The 27,895-nt window shown below is 41.9% G+C and overlaps 1 protein-coding gene across 5 annotated transcripts in view; it reads right to left on the bottom strand.

Moving 5' to 3' along the window:
- The window catches only part of ATRNL1 (attractin like 1), a 1,010,697-nt gene that overhangs the window by 646,966 nt on the left and 335,836 nt on the right, over nt 1–27,895 (bottom strand). For all 5 annotated transcript variants that reach the window (XM_050958929.1, XM_050958927.1, XM_050958928.1 and 2 more), the window contains 2 exons: nt 25,394–25,612; nt 18,432–18,569 (listed from right to left, as the gene is read on the bottom strand). In XM_050958929.1, the coding sequence (XP_050814886.1) occupies nt 18,432–18,569; nt 25,394–25,612 (357 nt within the window). The remainder of the gene's footprint in view (nt 1–18,431; nt 18,570–25,393; nt 25,613–27,895) is intronic.

Genomic DNA, 27,895 nt, shown 5'->3' on the forward strand with positions numbered 1-27,895 from the left:
CTCAGATTCCCCTCTCTTGAAAGAGAAAGACAGAGAAAAGGACCTTTCTTTTGTTTGGAGAACCCTTCGTGTACATCAAAGAGGGAGGACATTACAGACAACTTGGATAGCGGTTGGGGGGGCTTCAGGGAACCCCAACCTCCTTCCCCACCAAAAAAGATCAAACTAAAGTTAAACCAACTACCTCCCTTCCAACTTCCTTGACAAAAGCACACTTTAGCCAAAAAAGGAACAGAAAAATTATTTGTCAATTGTTGGTCAGATTAACTATATTTTCCTGTATGGAATTTATTTTCTAAAGAAGGAATGGTTACTAATCCTACAGTAACCATGCTTCTTCAAGATGTATCGTCCACATGGATCCCACTTCTGATACTCTTATGCTCATGTGTGAGAGATTGGGTTATTCTGGCATGTTCATTGGGGCCTCACCTGCACCCAGGATTCCTTTGCATCCCTCCTCCAACCAAGGGCATAAAGGGCACAGCACGCCCAACTGACCCTTAGTTCCTTTGCTAATGCTTAACCCCAGAGTTGTAGAATTCCATAGAAATGGGGAAGGAGATTGGGGTGTAGGATCCATGTGGACAATACATCTTAAAGAACCACAGTTACAGTAAGGTAAATAACCATTCTTCTTTGAATAATTGCCTGCATGAATCCCACTTCTTATGACTAGCAAGCAGTTACCTCCTCATTTTGAGAGGAGAGTTAGGGGTCCTATTTCAAAAATTATTGCAGGACAGTTCCACTGAAGAGGGAGTCTGACCTGGAAGCCTCAGCTAAGGAATAATCCTGACAGAACCTGTGGACTGATCACCACATAGCCACTCTGCAAATATCTCAATAGGGATTCTTATGGAAGCAATAGTGGCTGTCTGAGCCCAGGGGAAGTGGACTGTAATGTGCACAGGGGAATCTAACCTGGCTGATTAGTAGTTGGATTTTGTACAGTTAGATACTCATTTAGAAGATATGGCCTAACCCTTAACCCTGTCTGCAAAGGTCACAAACCATCTTAGTGAGTTCTAGAAAGGCTTTGTCCAGTCAAAATAACAGGATAGTGACCTCATCACATCAAAGGTGTGTACAGCTTCCTCTTAAGTTGGGTGGGGTTTGAGAAAGATAACTGATAGGTGAATAGATTGACTTGATTTAAATTCTGCAACATTTTTAGGCAGAAATTTATCTTTATGGAACTTCACATAAGGTGGACAAGCCACAGAATCCTGAATTTTCCGTATCCTTCAAGTAATGATGGGAAACTGCACCTCCACCAATAGACCCCTTGCTTGTAAAGTTTAACAAGATCAAGTCTATCTCAGGTCATTTTCAACATCTCCATGCAATTACTAGGTGAACTGGTCAGATGACAGGGACTCAAGTGCCAACAATATGCAGATGATACACAGCTATCCACCACCACATATTACTACACCACTACTGCCTATTGGGGTTCCCAAGAGCCCTCTTCCACTTGATTCCCCAAAAACTCAGTTTGACTTATGCCAAGTTCCTTAAACCTAGGCTTACACTACCAAGATGCCCCAGTGCCTTGATGAGATCAGCTCATGGTCGAAGAACAGCAGGCTGAAGCTGAACCCAAGCAACACAGAGGTGATGCTCGTGGGCAGAGGAAAGTGTTTTGAAGAGTTTGAAGTCATGGTGCCGTCTCCTCTGGTTGAAGATACACATCCACAATTGGTCAATTCAGTCTCTAGTCTGGAGTACTCTTGGATTCCATGCTGACACTAAGTTCTCATATAGTAAATCCATGAATAACACTTTTAACCATCTCTGGTTCTCTAAGAGACTCCAGTTCACCTGGTGGTATCACAACCAGGTTGTGGGCGATCAGACCTAGTGGTCAGAGAGGGAGTCAGGTCGAGTTGGGAACCAGAAGGTCAGAATCTGAGACAGGCCAGAGAGCAAACCAGCAGTCAGGCATCAGGAGGAAGGCTGTGTCAGAAGCAGAATGTCAGCTCTCTCACGCACAGGATCTAGAGCAAGACAGGCAGGCAGCCTGTATTGTTGCTCAGACAACCCTTTGTCATGGCTTCCTGGTTTACGTACCAGTGCCAGCCCATCAGTGATCTGCGAGGAGCTTCTATGCAGGTTCTGCTGGATGGTACTTGTGTACAATTACTCAAATAAGTTATTTCTTGTAGAACCATTTATAGCAATACTAGGACTTTTGGTTAGAAAAATGACATTTTACTTATGAGCAACTAGCTTATCATTGTCAGTGACTCCAAACCTTGGGACATGAGGGGAAAAATGACTGTCTCAAATATTTGAGACCAAATAAATCTTTACTGGACTATATCTATGAAGTAGACAGTCCCATCATTGCAACGTCTTTGCATTTTTCTTAAAATTCATCACCATTGAAGCTCAACTGATGGGAACACTAGCTTGGAATGGTCATCAGTAGGGCCCTACCAAATTCATGGCCAGGAAAAACATATCACAGACTGTGAAATTTGGTCTCCCCCATGAAATCTGGCTACTGTCTTGAAGGGGGGAGGTCACAGTATTGCCACCCTTACTTTTGAGCTGCTTTCAGAGCTGGGCAGTCAGAGAGCAATGGCTGCTGGCCAGCACCCAGCTCTGAAGGCAGCATCAGCACCACCACCACCAAGAGCATATAAATGAGTGTGGCATGGTGGGGGCAGGAGGGTTGTCACTTTTCAGGAGGGTAAGGCCAACTTTATGGGTGGGCTATGTGGGTGACTGCTCAGGCTGCCTATCGGGCTGGGGTGCTGTGGTTACCCTCCCCACACACAGCCAACCAGCCAGCCCCAGGCCTCTTTAATGCCCCAAACACTGGGGGGAGGCAGGGCTGGGGGAACCCCAGGCCTGGGTAAGAACTACCTCCGGCGGCAGCCCAGAAGTAAGTGTGGCAATACCGCACCATGGCACTCTCACTTCTGCGATGCTGCTGGCAGCAGCACTTCATTCAGAGCTGGGTGCCCAACCAGCAGCTGCCACTCCCCTACCGTCGATCTCTGAAGGCAGCACCGCCACCAGCAGCAGCGCAGAAGTAAGGGTTGGCAATACTGTGACCCTCCTACAATAGCTTTGTGACTCCCCCACTCCCATGATCTCCCTTTGGGTTGGGACCCTCAGGGTTACAGCACCATTAAATTTCAGATTTAAATATCTGAAACTGAAATTTAAGATTTTTAAAATCCCATAACCGTGAAATTTACTAAAATGGACCATGAATTTGGTAGGGCCCTAGTCATCAGGCATTTTATCCACCTTGCCAACTAACCATGCTCAGAGTGCAGCAGTTATTTAAGCAGTGGCCTGTCTATACTAGCACTCTCATCCTTGCTACCACTGCTGAAGCTGCAGTGCAGGTAATGCAATGGTAAGAAAGCCGAAGAAAAATGCTAGAACGAATAGAGCCAGAATGCCTGTGTCTTGCATGGGCAAATACTGAATATTTTTTACAACAGATGGCAATGAATGTTTTGCTTTTTAAATGGTTCTCTTTACATTACTCTCTGTACATTATTTGAGATGGGAGGGATGGGATAGCTCAGTGGTTTGAGCATTGGCCTGCTAAACCCAGCTTGTGAGCTCTATCCTTGAGGGGCCATTTAGGGATCTGGGGCAAAAATCTGTCTGGGGATTAGTCCTGCTTTGAGCAGGAGGTTGGACTAGATGACCTCCTGAGGTCCCTTCCAACCCTGATAGTCTATGCTTCTATGTACAGCACCAAGTGAAAAAATGGAAACATAGCAAATAGCTTCCATTATTTGAGCATTAAGTGTATTACACATTTGCATTCTGTGTCATATATTACCTTAAAGCATGTCTTCTTGGCATCTCAAAGGCACTTTCAAAATTATTTTAAAAAATACTTTGCCTAAAGAAAATTACAAGATAAACAGCTAGAGAAAAATTCTTTAACACTGATAACTAAGTAGAAGATTAATTTGAAAATAATCCTAAAAATTTTTGCCAAAATGACACAATTGTTTTCAGCAGTTTTCCACTTTATTTTCCAAAAGAGATTTCTCCCATTACTCTGACATTTTGCAGAACTCTTCTTACTCTATTTCTTCTAAATTTCATATTAAACTGTTTCTTTCTCCCCTCCTCTTATACAACATATGGCAGAACAAAACCCAGAAGAAAATATAGTAGACAGCACAAGCAGAGCTAGCCAACATCAGTTACCATCTCTCAACACTAACAGTTTCAGAATCTTTTGTTTCCAGCTACTCCTTATCTAGAGATTACTGTTTAATTAGGAATTTCATGTGTCCTTGAACTGACACTAATTTTAATTACCAAATATGTAACTTTAAACATCAAGAATCCTAATAAGTAAGGCTCTCAAAAGCCACTGACATATAAACAATACAAAGATTGTGTATTTGTTCATATTCTACTCTGTACAAATTCTGTATCCCATGGTCATCACCCCGGTATCTGAACACTTTCCAGTAGTACATTAAGCCATATGACTAATGTGTCATGCTTTTCCTTTCATCCTCTCCCCAGAAGGAAAAGTGTGCACAGTGCTTTAGATTTACACACACACAAAATTATATGTTTTATGTTAAAAAATGCAAGGTCAAAGAAATGCACCTTGAACTTAGAACAGAAGGTGACAGTACATAGCTACTATGGCAATTCATCCCTCTCTTGGGGCAGTCTGCAAGAAAGCTCTATCTGAAATAACAATATCCACAGTTTGACAAATACGTAAATACTGTGTTAGATGGCTAGGCTCCAGATTTACATAAACAAACTGACATTCTGGGAGAGTCACTATCGCACAATTTATAACTGCTTGTGCAATGAATGAGCCTGATCCTACAGCTCTTAATCACATGAGCAAGGACTGGATTTACTATTTTGTTCACTATGTACTATTTCTTTCACATAAATACTGCAAACCACTCTTGGCAAGAGAGAAACTGTATGTTGTCTTGAAGTATGTAATAATAATTTCACATTCTGTTTACTATTTAGTACCATGGACATCACAAAAAGATTTAAATTATCAATGCAATTTTTAACTAAATACATATTAAAGTTTTCAACTAATACAAGGCCTGATATCTGTAATCAATAAGAATGTCATTTAGTACTGAACTTTTATATAGAAGTCAAGCTATGTAGTAAATACCTAAAACAATAACCAAAACATCAAAGCTATGTATCTCCACGATGGAATGCAATCAGGAATTGAGGAAATGAACACATCTATACAAGAATCATATATTAGGCATGTAGAAATACAAGTGAACAACACACATATCCCCAGAATACAATATGCAATCTTATGCATGAGCTGTACTGAAGCAACAACTTTGTTGAGTATTCACAGACTAAATAGAAGAGAGGCACAGAGAGAGAGAGAGAATTAAAGCAAATGATTGACATTGGGCATAATTTCTTTCCAAGCAAACACTCTGGATGACAATTAATTAGAAAAAATTATGATCAATGTCAGACTATTACACATCAATTTCCAACGAATGACATGCTAAGTTCTTGACACAAAAACAAGTTAAAGTGGATGCCAATCATTAAGTGTGCATCAAGATGGAAATCTTTTCAATGATACAAACAAAACTGCTACAGATTCCAAAATATGTAATTTGTAAAATGAAATAGCACCTATAATAAGTGCTCAAAGTATGGGCAAATATCAGCAGAGTTTTTTTCTTGTAAACACATCATTTGTTTGAGATACTTAGGAACATATTATTCTTGCCCCAAATTCCCTCTCTGCAATCTAGATGTCAGATCCCAAGGAATGTTTTCAGATGACTTGCAAAACAGAATTTATTTGTTTTCAGGACACTGTATACTTAAATGAAAGTCAGTTCCTTTAAATATATTTCCAGAAAATCTTCAGAAATGTAATTTAAATAAAATATTTTTTCATAACAATTTATTTAGCCCACAGTAAATTAAAATCTGATAATAAAATACAAAGTTTGTCAATAATGTATTGCTACTATTAATATATCTGTAATTTGAAACTATTTGTAATACCATAAGTGTCACTGGTTAGGCAGAGGGCAAATGATGTTCAATGCCCCATACTTGCAGAGTCTCCTTAGCAGTAGAACTAGTATATTTCCACTGTGCAAATTTTGGGATAGATTCTGGGGGTACCACAAAAGGGTGCGAAGCCACTTCCCTTCCTAGCAAAGAGCCTTGTGGGATAGTTGCATGGATGTATACGCAGGATTGGTTCAGGCAGGGATCTTGGTAAAAAGGTGGGGGAGGGACTGAGGGTTTTCTTGTGTTACATACGTCTTCTTCCTTTTAAGCCTGTGATGGATGTAAGGAGTACAGGGGCTGCTCCAGCTACTGAAAAATGATGCATGCATGATTATCCTATGAATCTTCTCTCTTTGACAGGATAGAGATAGGGAGGAAGAAGTAGATGTGAACTATCTTGACTTTAGTAAGGCTTTTGACACAGTTCCATGTGACATTCCCATAAGCAAATTAGGGAAATATGGTCTAGATGACATTATTAGGAGATAGGCTCTCAAAATTTTTCCAAAGTAAACCACACCCCCAACCATTTGTGATCACACAACACAACCTCTTCTCCCACTCACAATTTCCCACATCCATCTGGCGATTACAGCAAGTAGTAAGGTAAGTGTTTTGTCCCTTTTTTAGAAGGAGAGTCTGGATGCCCAAAGAAACAGCTTGAAGAAACAGTACTATCTGCCTGAGGATCCCTAGCCCTCAATCCAGCCAGGTGGGCTCAGAGACAAAAAACTGCTGTGAGCAGCCAGCCAGAAATGCAGCTGATAGCAACAAAGAAAAGCATCTAAAGCATGGATCTGCAGCCCGTGATGTCAGTCACGTCTTGGGTTGTTTTTTTTTACAGTTTCTACTATGGACATTCTTTCCTCTTTGCTGATTGGCTGTTTAATCTCACTCCACCTGTCTTCCATGCTCCCTTTCCCTCCCCCAAAACACACACTTCCTCTTTTTCCTTATCCCTCACTTTAATGTCCTCTCCACCTTCCTTGCCTCTCTTTTCAGCTAACTGTCTCCCCATATCACCAGACAGTAAAATAAAAAAAGAGACAAACAAATAATATTTCATTCATGACATTTGCGACCCACCACATTGTTCATCTTTTCGCCCTTTTTTCAGTTTGTCTGTTTAGATTGTCAGCTCTTTGGGGCAAAGGCTGTCTCTTATTCTATGTTTGTATGGTGCTAGCACAATGGTTTTACAATCTCACCCTAGGCACTATCACTCCATAAATAGTAGTAGTATTTTTTATTAATTGAATTACTGGAGAGCCCTAGCCATAGATCAGGACAAATGTAGTGTTTTGTCAGTTTTCTCTGGGAAGAAATTGGCAAGATGCTGTGCAGATAAAGAGGCTGGAGGAAGGGAGTGTTTGAGGAGTGGGTCAAAGGTGTGGAAAGGGGATTGTGGTGTGAGATTCAATAAAGCTGGAGAAGTAGAATTGGGTCTTAACTGCAACAGGAGAGAATGAATTGGTAGTGATCATGGGATTTCAGCCAGAGACACTCTGCAGTGCAAGAACAGGAGCATAGAAAGTGCATGCTAAGGGCAAGCCAGGGCAGATTTTATGATGGAAGAGAAGGGAAAAGGAGTCAAGGACTGGAGGGATATTTAGCTTAGGGGTGGGATGAGCCATTAACATGGAAGCTGGAGTCCCCTAGGATGCATGTAGGAGATTATGAGAGAAAGACAGAGATCCAAGAGTTGAAATCAGAGAGGAAGGCTGGTGGTGAGGAGCTGGATGGATGGTAGATAACAATGACAGGAAGGAGGAGAAAAGAGTCAGAGGCAGGAGAAGCCCAATGCCACATAGACTTCGGGTAGGGGAAGGAGGGCTTGTGGAGCTACTTTTACCGACTTTTATTCACTGAGAATAGATACTGAGATACAAAAGTTACATGACAAAAGAGGAGAAAGAGTGGGAGTGGGAGGAGGGAGAAGTTGGAAGCAGCAGGAATAGGAGAGGAGAAGCCCAATGCCACACCATAGTCTGATCCAGGACAGGGAGAGCGAGAAGCAGAGACCCATCTGAAAGAGACAGCAGCTGCAGTGTGTCAGGCTAAGCAATCCATATCTCTGACAGTCAAGAGATGGAGGGTTTGAGATATGAAGAGGTCATGGATGACAGATATTTTCAGAGATGGAGTAAGTATTCCTGACACAGCAAGAAAGAGGAGGAAGGAAGATGGGGGTGGATGTGAAGTTAGGAATGATGGCAAAAGAGGGGTAGTAGTGGTGGTGGGGACCAGAGTGGGAGGTGCAGTGGGGACGAAGAAGGGTGGAATGGCAGGTGAGGATTGAGGTAAATGTCACCAGAGTTGAGGAGGACGCAAAGAAGGATGTGGTTGTGGAATCTGGATTTGTGCTGGTGGAAGGAGAGGGGAAGATAGGGAGGGAAAAGGGAAGAGAAGTAGGGAGAACTGGTGGGAACTGCAAGGGGGGTAGTAAAAAGGATAGGGAAATGGAGCAGTTGAGGGAAGACAGGGGCAAGATGTATATTGTTATACAGAAGGGTGTGATGAGAGCCAATGGTGAGTTTTAGATGGACCAGGGTACAAAAAGTAGTAAAGAAGAAATGGTAGTAATGCAACAGCTTCCTGTGATCACCAGGAAGTGCTCTGCTGAACACCACTAGGAAGTTTGGGAGCCACTCTAGTAAGAGAAAAAGGCAAACCTCTCAGAACGTTGAAGGAACCTAACAATACATCAGTGGATAGAATCATCAACAACACTTAAAGATAGCAGCAGTTTTACAGGTCTAATCTGGGGAAAAAACCTAATATCTAACCCTAAATCATAAATAAAGTCTCACAATAACAATCATCTTAATTTTAAAGCATTCTGAAGCCTAAATAGCCCTTTTAAAATCATGTCTACAATAAAAAAAGAAGGACTCTAATAGTAATACGTAACTAGGACTGAAGAAAGAAGTGGTAAAATTTATAATTTTACAGGTCTTATAAATTGATTTTAGCCATTATTACTGAAGGTGACAAAATGCGTATTTGGTTAGATAGCGAATGTATCCCTGAAGAATAAAAGCTACTTTAATACATCACTTTGCCATAAAGGTGCTATAGACAGCAAAAGAACATTTTGTCAACTTCAGGAAATAAGAGAACTATTAAGAATTATTTAAAGCTTCATAAAGCACCATGAAAATGTGCAACTGTCAATAAGGGTAGACATTAATCTTTCCATTCCCTTGAACACATTTTCACTGTATTGTGCTTCAGCTTACCAGATGTGCATTTTCATGTAACCAGGACTGCATGTTAAATTGCTGAGGTAGAGGTGAGAGCTTTAGAGAACTAACATCCCTTGAGGGGTAAGGTTCCACTAAAAGAATCATCAATGCTACAGGAGAAAAAATATGTCACCTGCACTTTCCTATACATTTTGCAGCGGCCAACCTGATCCTTCTTCCACTACCACAAGGACTGCTGAGGTTAAAAACATCCTTTTATTTCAGATATATGGGAGGAGATATTATAGGCTTTAAAATCACTAGTGCAAGGGAGAAAACAACCCAGAGGCAATATACAAAAGATCTCTTTTTTCACTCCAGTGGGAATCCTCCAATGCAGCAATTACAGAACCGAACAGACTTAGTAAAATAGGATGACTTGTAACCTTTAACACACTAGGCTCTTTAGATCAAACCAAGCACGAATAAGACAATAAGAGCCTATTGCTGTGTTTTAATTGGTATTTTTTCCACTACTGAATACTTTCAATCTAACTTGTTACAAAACCAGCTTGCCACTTATGATATATATTACATATAAAATCTGAAATCAAAATAATGGGACATTTGCATTACTTATGTGTGGAGAAGCTACAGATAAGTTATGTGGGTCATGCCAAACAAGTGATAACACCATCTTTATACCACACCATCATAACAACACATTATGCAGGCCAAGATTAAATCACATAGACTTCGGGTAGGGGAAGGAGGGCTTGTGGAGCTACTTTTACCAACTTTTATTCACTGAGAATAGATACTGAGATACAAAAGTTACATGACAAAATGCCAACAGTAGTCTTAGCACTGTATAGCCCCTGCCCCAAGTTGTTTACAATCTAGATAGCAGGTTTAGATAATGTTAGAAAATGGCATAATGATCAGTTTCCCTCTACCTGGAAATGCAGCTCTATTTTTAAACACACTGATTTTAAAACAGCATGTGTAACCCCCTTTACATATGCTTATGTCAAATGTGCTCAGTTCACACATTAATATATTTCCCCTGGCTGAAAGGCCTATAAATGAACCTTTGAAAAGCAAATTAGATTCTTTTATTCTCGTGGATCATCACTGATATTAAAGTTTTTGCAGTAAAGTCCTTTGTGACTACTGTGCAACTACCATTGTCTTCAAATTATGATCTCATTGACACCTTTGTAGCTCAATTACTTTCAATAGGATCACACAGATATAACTGAATGCGCTAACTTCTGAATGGCAACAAGAGTAGAAAGCACTAAAGGTAGTAAATATGACTATGAACTGTGGACAGGCATCTCCCTTCACCTAGCAGGGCTCAGCATTTCCCCCTCTGGTGGTGGGGGCCTGGAGTAAATCAGTCCCACTCCAGAGGGTTTTCAAGGCATTTACAAGGTGGCCCAAAAGAGTACTCTTCAGCCAAACAAAAAGAAACAAGTTCATAACACAAAAAGGGAATACCTCTCCCTGGTCCCTCTCTATGTTGTTGCTTTGTTATGCTAGTCTCTGGGTGCCAGTCACTACCCAATCAGTCCGTTAGTTCAGTTGTTTCCCCTTTAGAGAGGATCGCAGCCTTCCAGCCCCTAGTCCTGCTGCAGCTTGTCTCTTTTCTCTCTTTCCTTTTCCCTAACCAGAAGAGGATTTTTCAAAGGTCACAGGCAACCCTTAATTGGACTCACATGTCTCTAGATGACCTGAAATAACCTCATTTCAGCTTACAGGGAAAAAATGGTTACTAAGCTTCCGTAACTGTTGTTCTTCAAGATGTGTTACACATGTACATTCCACTCTAGGTGTGTACACGCCTTGAGCACAATCATCGGAAATTTTTCGCTCAGTGGTAACCACTGGAGCAGCTTGAGTGCCCTCTGCTGCAATGCACCGTTAGTGCCGGTATAAAACACCCAGCCAACTCTGGGCCCCATCAGTTCCTTCTTTCTGGAAAACTCCCAGGTAGAGAGGCAGGAGGGCAGGTCATGGAATGGGTATGTGCAACATGTCTTAAAGAACAATAGATACAGAAGGTTAGTAGCCATTTTTTCTTCTTTCAGTGACTGCATTTCACCCTAGGTGACTCCTAAGCAGTTGAATAGGTGGAGGAATCAGAGTTCATGGACACATGGACTGCAGAACAGCTAAACCAAATTTGGCATAATCTCTGGAATGCTGAGTGATGGTATAATGGGAGGAGAAACATGTGCACCGATGACCAGGTCACTGCTTTACAAATGTCCTGAATAAAGATCTGTACAAAGAATGCTGCTGAAGATGTTGTCAATCTTGTGGAATGAGCAGTCAGGTTAGCTGATAGTGAAATACCTGCCTGATCATAACAAGTGCGAACACGTGAAGTAATCCAAGACAAAACTGTCTGTGAAGAGATTGGGAGACCCTTCATCATGTCAGCTACAGCTAAGAACAGTTGGGAGGACCTACAGAATGGTTTAGTTCTTTCTATGTAGAAAGCTAGAGCTCATCTAACATCCAATCAGTGAAGACATTGATCATTCCTATTCGCATGCAGCTTCGGGTAAAAGACTGGTGGATAGACTGCTTAATTACTATGGAACTGCAAAACTGGGATGAGGGCATACATACACCGTATCTTTAAAGAAGACTGTATAAAAAGGTTCTTATGTAAGAGGCATGGAGTTCTGTGACCCTTCTGGATGAAGCAATATCCACTAAGAAAACCACTTTCCAGGAGAGGCATAATAAGGAGCAAGTTGCCAAAGGCTCAAACAGTGGTCCCATAAGCTTTGGTAAGACTAGGTTCAGGTCCCAACTAAAAACGGACTGGTTATGCACCTGATGGTGGAAAGCTGATATTGCTGCAAGGTGAACCCTGATAGAAGAGATTGCTAAGTCTTCTTGTTTCAGGTGCAACAGGAACATAAGAATGGCCATACTGGGTCAGACTAAACATCCATCTAGCCCAGTACCCTGTCTGCCGACAGTGGCCAATGCCAGGTGCCCCAGAGGGAGTGAACTTCACAGGTAATGATCTCTCTCCTGCCAGCCATCTCCACCCTCTGACAAATGGAGGCTAGGGACGCCACTCCTTACACATCCTGGCTAATAGCCATTAATGGACTTAACCTCCATGAATTTATCCAGTTCTCTTTTAAACGCTGTTATAATCCTAGCCTTCACAACCTCCTCAGGCAAGGAGTTCCACAAGATGACTGTGCACTGTGTGAAGAACTTCCTTGTTTTTGTTTTAAACCTGCTGCCCGTTAATTTCATTTGGAGTTTCCTAGTTCTTGTATTATGGGAATAAGTAAATAACTTTTCCTTACCTACTTTCTCCACATCACTCACGATTTTATATACTTCTATCATGTCTCCTCTTTTCCAAGCTGAAAAGTCCTAGCCTCTTTAATCTCTCCTCATATGGGACCTGTTCCAAACCCCTAATCATTTTAGTCGCCCTTCTCTGAACCTTTTCTAGTGCCAGTATATCTTTTTTGAGATGATGAGACCACATCTGTACGCAGTATTCAAGATGTGGGCGTACCATCGATTTATATAAGGGCAATAATATATTTTCTGTCCCCTTTTTAATTATTCCTAACATCCTGTTTGCTTTATTGACTGCCTCTGCACACTGCGTGGATGTCTTCAGAGAACTAGCCACAATAACTCCAAGATCTTTTTCCTGATTCGTTGCAGCCCCCCCATCACATTATATGTATAGTTGGGGTTATTTCTTCCAATGTGCATTACTTAACATTTATCCACATTAAATTTCATTTGCCATTTTGTAGCCCAATCACTTAGTTCTGAGAGATCTTTTTGAAGTTCTTTGCAGTCTGCTTTAGTCTTAACTATCTTGAACAGTTTAGTATCATCTGCAAACTTTGCCACCTCACTGTTTACCCCTTTCTCCAGATCATTTATGAATAAGTTGAATAGGATTGGTCCTAGGACTGACCCTTGGGGAACACCACTAGTTACCCCTCTCCATTCTGAGAATTTACCATTTACCCCTATCCTTTGTTCCTTGTCTTTTAACCAGTTCTCAGTCCATGAAAGGACCTTCCCTTTTATCCCATGACAACTTAGAACAACAGATATTCAAATTTGTCTTGTATGGGTGAACACATGGGCAAGACTCCACACTGAGATGCCCAGAGAACTACTTAGACTTCAAGAGATAAGTAGCCCTGGTGGAGGCGTCTCTACTATCTAGTAGAATCTGACTAACTTGGTCTGAGCAAGCCTGCTCTACAGGATTTAGCCATGGAGCTTCCAGGCCATTAGATGAAGGGAGCTCAGATTCAAGTGGAGCAGCTGACCATGCTCCTGGGAAATCAGGTCTGGGTGCAATGGAAGCAGGATTGGAGTCACCACAGAGAGATCTAGTAGGGTGGAGAACCAATGTTGGAGGACACATGCTGGGGCTATCAGAATAACCCAATTCTGGTCCCGCTTGATATTTAGCAGAACTCTGTGCATGAGCAGGAAGGGGGGAAAAACATAATAAAGATGTCTCATCCAAGGTAGCAGAAATGTGTCCATGATTGAGGCCACAATCCATGTTCTAAGAGAGCAGAATTAGTTTGCAAATAGGTCTATTCAGGGAGTTCCCCCACCCCAACTGCTGGAAAATGTCTCTTGCCACATCCGAGTGAAGGGACCATTCGTGGTGAATGGAGAATGATCTACTGAGGTGATCTATCAGCTCGTTTTGCGTTCCTAGAAGGTAAAAAGCCTCGAGGTTGACTAAGTGGGCTACGCAAAATTCCCAGAACTACATTGCTTCTTGACAAAGGAGGGAAGAGAAAGTTCCTCTTCGCCTGTTCACATAAAACATTGCTGTAGTGTTGTCCATGAAAACAAACAAGTGTCTGCTTGTAATGTGGGGCAGGAAGGGCCTCAGAGGCCAGGCAAACAGCTCTGAATTCCCTGATGTTGATGTGGAGTGAAAGTTCTGCCAGACACCAAAGGCCCTGAGTTCTGAGGGGCCACAGGTAAGCTCCCCACCCTAGTGCTGACGCATCTAAGACCAGGATCATTAACAGTTTAGGGCATATAAAGGGAATGCCAGCACAAAGTGAGTGGATCCAACTAGCAACAGAGGAAAACAAGAAGCAGTGGAGGTATCAAGAATAGCGTGTCCAGATGATAGCAGTCTGGAGAGTACACTGAGGCCAGCCACATCGGTGGGGTCTCAGATGCAGCCTTGCACGTTGTACCATGCATGTGCACAAGGCCATATATGACCTAAAAGCCTCACAACAGCCCAAAATTGTATGATTGGATGACCTTTGAGGTGTTTTATCAGGGATCTGATTGATTGGAAATGTCACTCTGGGAGGTCCTGGGATGAGTAGAGTTGAACACTGCTCCAATGAACTCTATACTCTGCACCAGATCGAGGGTAGACTTTTCTGCATTTATCAGAAGGCCTAAGGCCTTGAATTTCGACCGGATGAGTAAAACATTGAACACTACCTGATCCTTGGACTAACCCTTGACGAGCCAGTTGTCCGATAAGAGTAGGCCTGCACCCCTAATCTCCTCAGGAAACGTGCCACTACTGCTATATATTTTGTGAACACCTGCAGAGCTATAGACAGGCCAAATGGGAGGACTGTGAATTGGTACCATAAGTGGTTCACTACGAATCTGAGGAACCCTGTGTCCTTGGTATAATATATTTGAAAATACGTGTCTCTTAAGTCAATACCCAGGATCCAGGGAGTGGATAATGGATGCCAGTGTGACCATGAAGAACTTTATTTTCTTGAGATTGTTGTTGAGCTGACTCAGTCTGAAATCAGTCTGAGACCTCTTGTCTTTTGAGATTAGGAAATAATGGGAATAGAACTCCTTCCCTCTTAAATTCTGCGGACCTGTTCCATCGCTCCCATGCAAAGAAGAGATTGAACCTCTCTCCCGGCCCAGAAGTTCTTCATGATAGAGGTCCCTAAAGAGGGATGGCAAGTAAGGGTGGGAAGGAAGCGTAGAAATAAACTGAAGGGTGTATCCCACTTCCATGGCACTCAACACCCAACCCTCTGTGGTAATACTGGACCATGCATTCAGGATTTGTGAAAAGTGGTTTGCAAATAAAGAAGAAACAGGGTCTGGCATCAAGGAAACTGGTATAGTATCCTCAGGTGTCCTATCAAAACACCTGCTTAGAACCCCCTGGATGTCTGTGTGGGGCAGGCATTGACTTTGAGGCAGAAGAGGGTGGTTGCCTACACCTAAAACCCCTGCTTCTTTTTCCCTGCAGTTCCTGACAGGCAACCAGAAAAGAAACCAGATGGACTGTTGAGGCCTGTAATGCTTCCTTGAAGGAGCTGGTGTGTACAATGCAAGGAACTTAAGGGTCACTCTGAAGTCTTTTAACCCATGCATCAGTCTGTTCCGAAAAGAGTGAAGCTCCTTTGAAAAATAGGTCCTGAAGGGTTTGCTGGACCTTCTGCAGGAGCCCAGAGGACTGTAGCCATGAACTCCTGTGCATGGCCATGGCTGAAGCCATGGACCTGGCTGCCAAGTCAGTCGCATCCAAAGCAGCTTGTAATGAGACCTCACCACTGATTTTCCCTCATCCACCAGTAAGGAGCACAATTGCTTAGCTTCTTGTGGGAGCAAGTCCTTGAAGTTCTGCATGGAGTCCCACATGTTAAAATCATACCTGCCCAGCATAGCTTACTGGTTTGCAATTCTGAGTTCTAACCCCCTAGTAAAATAAACTTTCCTCTCAAAAAAGTCTAATTTCTTTGAGTCTTGATTTTGGGGTTGCACCCTTATGACCCTTATGGGAAATGAGCGAACAGGAACTGAACCCTGGACATGAACAAAGTATTTTTGTTCTTCCCTTTTTGACATTGGGGTGGGAGAAGAGATGTGGGGAGGTCTACCACAAGGGTCTTAACAGGGTCCATAATGGCCTTGTTGAGAGGCAGGGCTACTTCTGAAGAGTCCTCAGTGGCTAAAATGTGGGAAGATTCTTTCACTATGACTCCACCTATATGCCCAGATTTATAGTCATCTGCACTCTCCTGAAACTGCCTCATCTGGGGAGGAGGTCAGCACCAGCTGTGGAAGGAAGAGCTTCTTTCTGCCTCAGCAGGATCCCATTGAGCTGGCTCTTGCAGTTCAGTACCAGGCTCGATGGGTCAATGGCATCCTTCTTTCAGAGGCCACTGAATAAGATGGCCTGGAATAAACCCTGGAAAAAACAACAGGTTCCAAAAGGGACACTGGATCAGCATAGGTCGCCGGTGATCTCCTAGCTATGCACTTGCCCGGTCTATGGAAGGGTAGAAATGCCTGGAGGAGTGGTGAGAACATCTCCTTGGATGGGAAGAATAAGATTTCATCTCTGATTCTGAAGAGGATGAGAGTCTCTTTGGTGACCATGGTGGTGCTGTTCACACCAGTGTTGATGACCTATGCCATGATGGAGATGCCCACACTGAGGTAAGTAGAACAGGTTTCCCTTTTGATGGTACTGAAGGGCACAGTACAGCACAATGGCAGAATCCAGCAGTTCCCTCCTGTCCGCTGGCACTGTTAATGCTGACTCTTGTACTGCCAGTGATTCTGGTACCAACAGTGAGAAAAGGTCTCTGGCACTGGCAAACGTCTCTGGTATGGTCAGTAATATTGGTGCTGTGCCACAAATGGCTCTTCTGGTACTGGACTTAAGTGCCGTGGTATTGAGGCGGAGGAATGCTTTTGTTTAGATTGCACTGTACTCTGATCCTCATGCCTGGCCATCTTTGGTGCAGAGAATCGCCCCCTCTTGGCTGGTTGTTTCTTATGCCTTTTCCTAGGCCCTGGGGATGGTGATCAGTGCCAGGATTCTGGTATGGTTGGAGGAGCACTTCTTACTGACATTGAGGCACTCGGTAGTGGCCTGGCTCAGATGGAGGTCTCAGTGCCGCCTCCATGAACAAAACCTTCAGCCTGGCCTCCCAGTACTTCTTTGTGCAAGGCTTAAAGTCCCTGCAGATCTGGCAATGGTGCCCAATGTAAGCTTCTCCTAGGCACTTCAGGCAGATTAAGGGTGGGTTGCTGAGGGGCACAGCCTGGTTTCAGGAGGTGCAGGGCTTAAAGCCCAGTGACCTAGACATGCCTGGGCACTGGAGAATGGACAAAAACTGCGCTAAAACATGAATTTACAGAACTTCAGTAAAATTAGCCAAAACTGAGTAAAACTGACTACAGCTAACTAACTACGTACAGATAGAAGAGGAAGATGACCACTGAGAGACAGCAGTTTCAGCAACCATCATGGGTGTTAAGAAGGAACTGAGGCGTGTGGGGTCAGCTGGGTGCTTTATATTGGCACTATTGGCGCGCAGCAGCAAAGGGCCTTTGTACTGTCCTGAGAGGCATCGCTGAGGGAAACATATCCAGTGACTGGGGAGCGCACACACCTAGAGTGGAATGCATATGTGCAATCACTTAAAGAAGAAAGAGCCTTTACCATTCTAGGCCTGATATATCTGTCATCTACCACTCTCTGGTAGCTGTCTAGTCTGACTTTGTCACAGAACACAAACAGGCGACAGATCTGTTGAGTAAGCAGTTCCATTTTACACAGTCACTTTTCAGAGAAAATCTTGCCTTTATAAAAGTAACACCTATTTGTTTTATTCATTAGAATGAAAATCTTGTATGGTAAATATCTTTCAAATATACAAAATCTCCTTTGAGTAAAAAGAAAATGATCAGAGTTATATCTAGCCCTGTACAAGCATAGAAGCAAAGGAGGAGAGCACCTCTCAAGCTCCCTGCTGTAGCTCTCTGTAGGTACCCAGCACTATTCTGGTTATTGAATTCCAGGTATATAGGGACAGCAACAGTCCCATATGACAATGGCAGAAGATGGTTACACTGTCTCAGATCTCCCAAGACATATTACCTTTCTCAAGCAAAATACTTTTAGGTATTGCTACCAGTGCATAGCTCTTCTCCCCCGTCCAATACAAGCTGTGTTTTAAAACCACAATCTTACTCTGTGTTTATTTATAAAATCACAATTGTTACACAATGTTTTTAATGTGAAGATTCTCTGAGAAAACTAAATCTGGACATTGAATCACAATGTTAGCTGTCCAGCACATGTATAATACTATATCAATTTTTCACTCATTGATACCTTCAGCATTGTGAAAGTGTCCTTTGATTCTGGTAGGATATTACCTGTACATTGGCCTCCATTTGTTGGATCTCCATAGTAACCTGGCATGCATGTTTCACACTGTTTTCCTGTAGTTAGGTTTTTACACTGGTCACAAATATTGCCATTGATGCAGGTGCTGTGCCCATTACACTGGCAAGCTGGAATACAAAATAGAAAAAGGTATTGCCTAATTTGCTTCTGAGAACAAAATTATTGTGAGTACAAATAATTAAGAGAAAAAATGAAACCATAAAAATGTTCTGACTACAAAAAATGCAGAAGATCGCAGTTCTGAATATTTTAATGTTAATTGCTGACCAGGATTAAGACAGCAGTTCTCAAACTGTGGGTTGGGACCCCAAAGTGGGTTGGGACTCCATTTTAATGGGGTCGCCAGGACTGACTTAGATTTTCTGGGACCGAGGGCTGAAGTTGAAGCCCAGGGCCAACCTGAAGCCCAAGCCCCACTGCCCGGGCCAAAACCCACTATCTGGGGCTGAAGACCCTGGGCTCACACTTTAGTCCCCCTTCCTGGGGTCATGCAGTAATTTTTGTTGTTAGAAGGGGGTCACGATGCAATGACATTTGAGAACCCCTGTATTAAGATAAATCAACACAAAACCAATTTAAAACAGTATTGGGACAAAAATTCACAAATGATCAGAAATGTTAAATATAAAGATTCTAAGGCCAAAAGGTACCAATATGATCACCTAGCCCAGTGGTTCTCAAAGTTTTGTACTGGTGACCCCTTTCACACAGCAAGCCTCTGAGTACAAACTCTTATAAATTAAAAACACTTTTAAAATATATTTAAAACCATTGTAAATGCTGAAGGCAAAGCAGGGTGTGGAGTGGAAACTGACAGCTCATAAACCCCCATGTAATAACCTCACGACCCCCTGAGGGGTCCTGACCCCCACTTTGAGCACCCCTGATCTAGTCTAAACTCCTGTGTAAAACAGGTTATAGAATTTCCCCAGAATAATTCCTGGAGCATCTCTTTTACAAAATGTCCAATCTTGATTTTAAAATGGTCACTGATGGAGAATCCAACCACAAACCTTGGTAACTCTTCCAAAGATTAACTACTCTCATTGATAAAAATGTACACTTTGTTTCCAGTCTGAATTTATTGAGCTTCAACTTCCAGCCACTGGATCCCGTTATAGCTTTCTCTGCTAGACTGAAGAGCTCATTTATTATATATTTATACCTCATGTAGGTACTTATAGTATAATCAAGTCAGGCCTTAACCTCCTCTTTGACAAACTAAACAGATTGAGCTCCTTCAATTTATCACTATATGGCAGGTTTCCTAATCCTTCAATCATTCTCACAGCTCTTCTCTGAACAGTGTCCAATTTTTCAACATTCTTCTTGAATTGGAGACACCAGAACTGACACAGTATTCCAGCAGCAGTCACAATAGTGACTTGAGGGCCTGAGTGACAGTCTTCTGTCTCACTGACACTGACTGAATCCAGTCCTAATTCATAGTTCAAAATAGTTTCCTTCCCCTCTCCCATAAATTCTAACAGGCAGTTATGAATATAGCTAATCAGTTGATTAACCAAGATTTAACTAAATCCCAGGTGCCAGTACCACCCATTGTGAAGAGCTCTCGGACTACTGCTTTTTGGGGAAAAACCAATCAACAAACAAGGTGGCTACAGAGGAGAAAGGAAAAATTTTAAAAACAAGTCCAGGGCCATTCTAGCTTTCTTGAAAGGATTTGGTCTTATCTCTGATGCTGGGGCACTGACTCCAATCCCTGCTCATCATGCCTGGTGAAAATGAGAACCACTGAATTCACCAATAACCAAAATTATTATCACATGACCCACAAAGTGCATTCTTAAGAAACCAACATTAGAGACTAACAAGGTTGCAAACTACCTAATCTCTAACCTCCCTTTTCTTTGGCAAAGATATATATATATATATATAAACAAAGTGGTTATGACTATGCAACAAAAGCACCGAATGCACTCTGCTAACAAATCTTATCCCTCAGAATCAGGACTCAGCATGCAGAGAAAGAGAGCCCTTTAGCAGAACTGACAGAGGACCTCCTTATGGCTGAAGACAGAAGTGAAACCTCAATGGTCATACTGCTCAGCCAGTTTACAGTCTTCAGCACAATCAATCCCTGAGTGTTGCTGACCTGTGTACAAGACTCAGCAGAGCAGAAATTATAAAAAGATTAAGACAATTCATTTCATATAGATCCCAAAGAGTGTTGATGGGAAATGGTTCCTCTTTCACCAGAGCCCTCCTATGTGGACTATCAATAAGATGAAGCCTATTCTCCCTCCTTTTCAGTAGACATAAGACTCTGGAAGAAGCTGTGTGCTTACATGGCTTACCCTGCCACCAACATTCTGACAGCACGTAATCATACATCTCTTCAGTCAATATGGCCAGTGCCATCACACAGATGACACAGTGGCTACAAGAGAAAGTTCTGAAAGAACAACTATCAAATCAGGAAGATGGAAGTGGTATGGGTATGAAGAGTAAGGGACCTTACCAAGACCTTGCAGCAACCCCTCGAGAAAGCATCTGTCAAGATAGCATGTACTGGAATCTTCTCTTCTCCTTCATAAAATCGCATCAACAGTGCAAGAAATGCTTCCACCACCTCTGAATTATTGGTACATCTACATTCCTTCCCAATGAGGACTTGTCAGCTGAGATCCACACATTCATCACCTCAGTATTGGAAAACTTTGGCTCCTTTTGTTTAAGCCCAATCAGAAACTACACTTGTGTAAGACACAGCAGATTGGAGCTGGACCAGTCACAAAAAGCAAGTTATAAAGTTTAATGGGAAAGGATGATCTATTGGTTAAGGATGAATTCAGCTCCTGGGTCTGCTACAGACCTCCTGAGTGACCTTGAAAAAGTCAAAATTTCTGTGTCTCAGTTTGTCCATCTGGAAAATGAGAATAATACTTCTCTGCCTCCAAAGGTGGTGTAAGAATATATCTATAAATACCTAGGACACAGTACGGAGATGGAGGCCATCCAGGCAGAAATACCCAGCACACTTCACATGTTCCTGTTCACTTCTGGGTAAAATTCAAAAGCCTGGTTCTAATTATCAAGAACCTCAATCTGTCTGTCTAAGCGATTGCCTCTCCATATGTGATATACCAAGAAAGCAAAGTTGTCAATGGTTACAGAAACCAAAAATATTAAGGTAAATTTTTTGTAGAATCAGAAGCACAACAATCTTAGCTACTGGGCACCAGGCTGTGGAGTCCTCTATTGAAAGAGATAACAATGAGCCCCTTATAAGAATGTTTTTAGAATCCAGCAGAAAATCTACTGATTTTGTATCACTCTACCCCTAATAATAGGTACTGAAGAAAAAATAAAGGAAATAGAATAAAGAGAGAAAGAAGAGAAAAAGAGGGGGGAAAGTGAATGAATTTAAGTAGAGTAGCTGTACCTTCAGTTAACAAGAGCAAAGTCCAATTAAAATTCATTTCAAAAGTCCTCCTGCTTTTGTTATTTGGGTTCAGCATCTAGATACTATGGTGACTGGTATTCATAAATAGAATACATAAATTACATGGACTCTCATTTCAGAGTTAACAGGTTTGCAGAGTAGGAATTTAGCAATTTACTGTGCAACAACCAACACCATTCCTGGCTGTGAAGCTATGAAACCTCTTGAGTTTACAATTGCCTCCTGCTTCAGCAGCTGTGCCTGTAAATTATTATAACCAAATATTGGTGCAGTCAACTTCCTCAGTATGCATGTGCACTGCATCTATTTTTAGGTGCTAGCTAACAAGTTTTTACTGTGAATCATCAGTCTCACATTTTCATATTTTTTAAGACAGATATTGTTCATATTTAAAAAGGCACAAGTTGTTCACTTAGGCCTAATTACATATGCAGCTTGAAATTTCAAAGCTCTGTTGTTTCTTAAGTATTTCCACCCGTCAAAAAGACCCTTCCTTCCAATGGAGAAAAGTTTTGTATTTTTCATTCTTCTGAAAATCCATAATTGATTAACCAATTTTTCTAAAAATATGCACTTTCAGGCAGAATTCCAGCACAAAAGTTTCTAAGCATGTGAAAACCAGAAAATTGAATGGAATCTTGTTTTATTATAGAGAGTGCACCTGCTGTAGTTTATTGCATGGCTGTTTAGAGCTAGTTTATCATGACTCATTAGCATTAAGAATATATTAAACTACTTCTTTGTTTAACTCTAAATTGGCTAGTGGAGGACTGGAGGAACCTGGCCCTAATCATAGCACAGGACTCAAGAAGGAAGACTGGTAGTCTCCTGACCTAAGAGTAAACAAGGTTTGGAACTCAGGGGCCAAAGAATCTGTATTTTGAAAAGACATAGTATATAAGACCCCACATACTTGTACTTTAAGTATTCTGGTCTTTGAGCAAATTATTTCAAGAACCCTGATGGAACAGAGGATGGGGTGCCTGCAGAACCAAACTGTGCCACTACAGGGAAAGATCTGGGACTGTTCCCTCCCCCGCCTCCCCCCACTTCACAAGGTGTAACATTCTTTCATAACAAAAATCCTGCCCCTACCACCATAATATAACCAAATAATATGTCTATGCCTTCAGATCAATAGAGTCAACAGCATAACTGAACAACTGTACCTGAATGTAGAACAAGTGATCAGTGTAATTCAGAAGGGTCCTTATCATGGCACTAACAATAATATTATAAAATGTTGAAGGATTCTCAGGTGTCAAACAAGATCTTATAGCCAAAATGTGTGCTGACTACAACTGCCATCTGCTATGTCTCCAAGAGAAACAGAGAGGGATTAACAAAGATACTCAGGATTAACTTGGCCACTGAAAGATCGCACAAGTAACACAGCAGTACCATTTTCATCAAACCTGATCTTGTTATCAACACAACATTTATGACTGATAAGAACTACACTGAAGTCTTGACTGTAGACATTAGTGACATTTCCATCACATCTGTCTACAAACCACCATGCAAACAATTCAAATTCACTAGCCCATATAACCTCGAACATGACAAAATGCAGGTGATCATTGGCAACTTTAATAGAATCATAGAATATCAGGGCTGGAAGAGACCTCAGGAGATCATCCAATCACCTGCTCAAAGCAGGACCAACACCAACTAATCATCCCAGCCAGGGTTTTGTCCAGCTGGGCCTTAAAAACCTCTAAGCATGGAGATTCCACCACCTCCCTAGGTAACCCATTCCAGTGCTTCACCACCCTCCTAGTAAAATAGTGTTTCCTAATATCCAACCTAGACCTTCTGCACTGCAACTTGAGACCATTGCTCTTGTTCTGTCATCTGTCATCACTGAGAACAGCCTAGTTCCTCCTCTTTGGAACCTCCCTTCAGGTAGCTGAAGGCTACTATCAAATCCCCCCTCACTCTTCTCTTCTGCAGACCAAATAACCCCAGTTCCCTGAGCCTCTCCTCGTAAGTCATGAGCCCCAGCCCTCTAATCATTTTTGCTGGACTCTCTCCAATAGTCACAGTGGCAAATGGGGCTACAATATAACTGATTAACATGGTGAACTAGCTGAATTGTGGACAGATATGCACCACTTGGACTTAATTCAAGACCACAAACTCACCAGTTCTTTCAACAGCAGCTGATGGAAATGGTGCTAAAATCCTGATCAGGCATTTGGCAGCAACAAGAATAGTTGGTTCATATAACAAACTTAGTTTGGGTCTGATACCACATTCACAACACTGGCCCATTGCCATACAGATCAATGCAGCCTAACACCAAACTCAGTACCACTCTGGCACCACTTTAATTTTAAGAAAGTGGAAAGGAAGGGCTTCACCAATGACCTTGATACCGTTGTAAGAAAGATCAAACCAATAGCACAAAATTCTGACCAGTTAGTCGTTGTGATGCACACTGTCTCAAAGAAGCACTTTCCATGAGGCTGCAGAACAAATTACATGTCAGAACTAACATCTGAATTATAGAACTGGCACACAAAATACAAGCAAAAGTTTGAAGCAGACCCATTCACTGAGGATATCAGTGCAGCTAGTAAAGAACTGGTCTCCGCACTAACGGAGGAAAAACAAGTCAGAGCGGAATCTAACTGAAAGCATGGACATGATCCACAGCAACAAGAAAGTATGGATAACCATCTGGGAACTTAACAATTACCCAAGGAAGGCAGAGCAACACTATTATATTTCTGCAGACGACTTCGCATACCACATCCCAAAAAATGGCAGGAAGACCACCAAGGGAATTATAATTTTGGGGCACAGTACACAATGACCAGATTAACCTCCGGAATTAATGTCTTCAGAAATGACAAACCCACCAATCTAGATGACATTTGTACTGAACAAATCCAACACTTTGGATCAGCAACAAAGAACTGGTTACTCAAGTTGTTTCACACATGCTCAACGACATACAAAGTGTCCAAGATCTGGCAATGAGCACATGTTATGACACTCCTGAAGCTGGTGAAGGATGTAGTGGAGCCAAAGAACTTCAGATGCATATCACTGCTATATCACCCTACATACTATACGGGCATCTCATCTTAAACCACCTATCACCATTTGTTGAAAGCACCTAATCTCACAGGAAACTGGATTCCATGAGGTAAGACATGCACCGATGTCAGTAGTAAGGCCCTGCAACTGCACCTGCTCAATAATCCTGCCATCCTAACAAGCCAGCGTCACTGCCTGAGTGAGGAAGTTAGCATGATGGTTCTTAAACTCAGCAGGAGCAGTTTCTTGCTGGAGGCTCAATGCACATGCCCACAGACTCCCTGCCTTCCTGTGCTAGTCTCTCGCCAAGCCCTGCTCCGCCCCTCTACTGCTCCAGCCCAGATCCTGCCCTGCAGCCAGTCTTGTTCCCATCCAGTCCCAGTCTGGCTCCTGCCTTCCCATACTTTCAAATAAAGAAAAAAAAAGACAAACAATATAAAACAAATCAGAAGTTCTTACCTGGACAGTGGATGAAAGACCATTCATAATTTTTCTCTTTTGGACAAAGATTAGTGTCAAGAACCATTTCATTGGAGTGCACTCCAACAAGCTTCATTGGCCCTCTTGAAGATCCTTCCACACAATGCCCTTTTCCTGTATTACTGGGATCATTGCACCACCCACATCCAGGCTGTTCCAAACACTGCCCACAGGTCCTCAATCCAGAGCAGTTTTGAGCTGTATTATACAAAACATAATATTAATGCAACTTTTAAAAGATGCATACTATACTAGGTTACTAGTATGGTTAAAAGGGTTAATAGGTTCTATTATAACCCTCTCTTCTCAGACTCATAACTTTCCAAAAATCTTTTGGAAAGAACATTTCCATGCTTCGTCAGAAACAATGCTTTTTAAAAATTGTATTTTGGGAGGTAGCAAAATGAAGGTTATTATAAAACAGATAATTACAAAAAAAAAAACCCAAATACTGTACAACACCACATCAAATTGAATACAGAAATAATTTGCACAATAAAACCCCCCGTCAAATTTTAAGTAATGATAAAAGGGCAAAAAATGCTGTGGATTAAAGAAACTGGATTCAGCAAAAATAATAAAAAGTACCCTTGCAGCAAGAGAAAAATTTATTTTAAATTTATTTCTTAGGGTAACAGTAAGAGGATATCCCATACTACATTGAACCAGATGCTCATAGAAGCCACATGAGGATTATATAACTATGAAGCAAAAGGAACTACAGTAACTCTTCACTTAACGTTGAAGTTATGTTCCTGAAAAATGTGACTTTAAGCGAAACGATATTAAGCAAATCCAGGGGGATTAGGTTCCAGGGAAATTTTTTTTCACCAGACAAAAAATTATATATTATATAGATATACACACAGTATACATTTTAAACAAAAAAATTAATACTGTTCACAGCTATGATGATTGTGAAGCTTGGCTGAGGTGGTGAAGTTAGAGGGTGGAAAAGGGAAGGATATTTCCCAGGGAATGCCTTGATGCTAAATGGTGAACTAGCACTTGGCTGAGCCCTCAAGGGTTAACACATTGTTGTTAATGTAGCCTCTCACACAAGGCAGCCCGAACAGGAGGGAGAGGAGACAGCATAGCAGACAGAGATAGACACACACCTTGTCTGTGTGGGAGAGGTAGAGAGAGATGCACACTGCCCCTTTAAGTAAGCTACCCACTCTTAAGTGCATTGTCTTTTTAAGTGGATCGGGAAGCTGAGACAGCAGCTGCTGCCCCAGGCTCTCTCTGCCTCTCTCCGTCTGTATCCTCTCCCTGCTCTATATGGAGAAAGGGTAAGTGGGGTGCAGGAGCAGTGGGGAGGGGGACACCCTGACATTAGGTCCCCTCTTCCTTCCATGAACAGCAAGCAGGAGTCTTTGGAAGCAGCTCCAAGGCAGAGGGCAGGAGCAGCACATGGCAGTGGGGGGAGGGACAGCTGAACTGCCAATTGATAACCTGCTGGGCGGCTGTAGCACAGGAAGCTGATGCGGGGTGGGGAGCTGATGGGGGGCTGCCAGTCCACCCTGATTCCAAGCCCCCGCCAGCTAGCTGCAACAGGCTGCTCTTCCTGCAAGCAGTGGACAAAGCAGGAGGCTGCCAAATGATGTTAGAAGGAAGCATTGCACAACTTTAAACGAGCATGTTTCCTAATTGATCAGCAACGTAACAGTGAAATAACATTAACCGGGACAACTTTAAGTGAGGAGTTACTGTATTGCAGCTATCCAAAGAAAGAAAGGCAGAGAATCAATTTTCAGCTGTCCCTACCAATACTCAATAAAGTTATATACACACTCTGCTCCAGATCGTGCAACCATTTACACTGATGCACCAATGACTACACATGTGCGTGGAGTTAAGCACATGCATGTTTGTAGGATCAAGGCCTTGGCTGAATAGGAAAACCACAGAATCAAATTTGAAACAAAATCAGGTTATTGATCCAAATCATGAAGGGGAATGTTCAAATTGTGATAATTCAAACTCAAATTACTTTGGGTTTCAATTACCAATGGACATTGAGTAGGGATATTTGGATTTTTTACTAAACACTCTGCTCAATCCTAATGATAATCTGAGACATACCATGAAATATGCATTTTAAAAAATAATCCTAAACTACAAATCATAGTTGCATTTCATTTTAATGAAGCTCCATCTTATTTTTTCTTTTCTGTAACAGCAAGTCAGGTTTCATTTACTTGAGTACTAAAAATCAAATCTCTCTTTCTCCCCCACATTGTCATCAGCTGAGTTATTCAACTGTGCTGTTACTTATAAATCTTTATCTCTACAATTTTTTCTACACAGTATCCTTTCATTTAATTTAAAATGAACATGTCTCCCACAAGCAGTCTTCCTCAAATGTTGAATACCCAGTTTAGAACAAATAAAAGTTCATGTTCTGAAGTTATTGGCGATTTAAAAAAAAAAAGCACAATACCTCAATGGGTACATCTACACAGTAAAAAACAAAACAAA

Source organism: Gopherus flavomarginatus, chromosome 6, assembly GCF_025201925.1.
Source record: "Gopherus flavomarginatus isolate rGopFla2 chromosome 6, rGopFla2.mat.asm, whole genome shotgun sequence".
NCBI lineage: Eukaryota > Metazoa > Chordata > Testudines > Testudinidae > Gopherus > Gopherus flavomarginatus.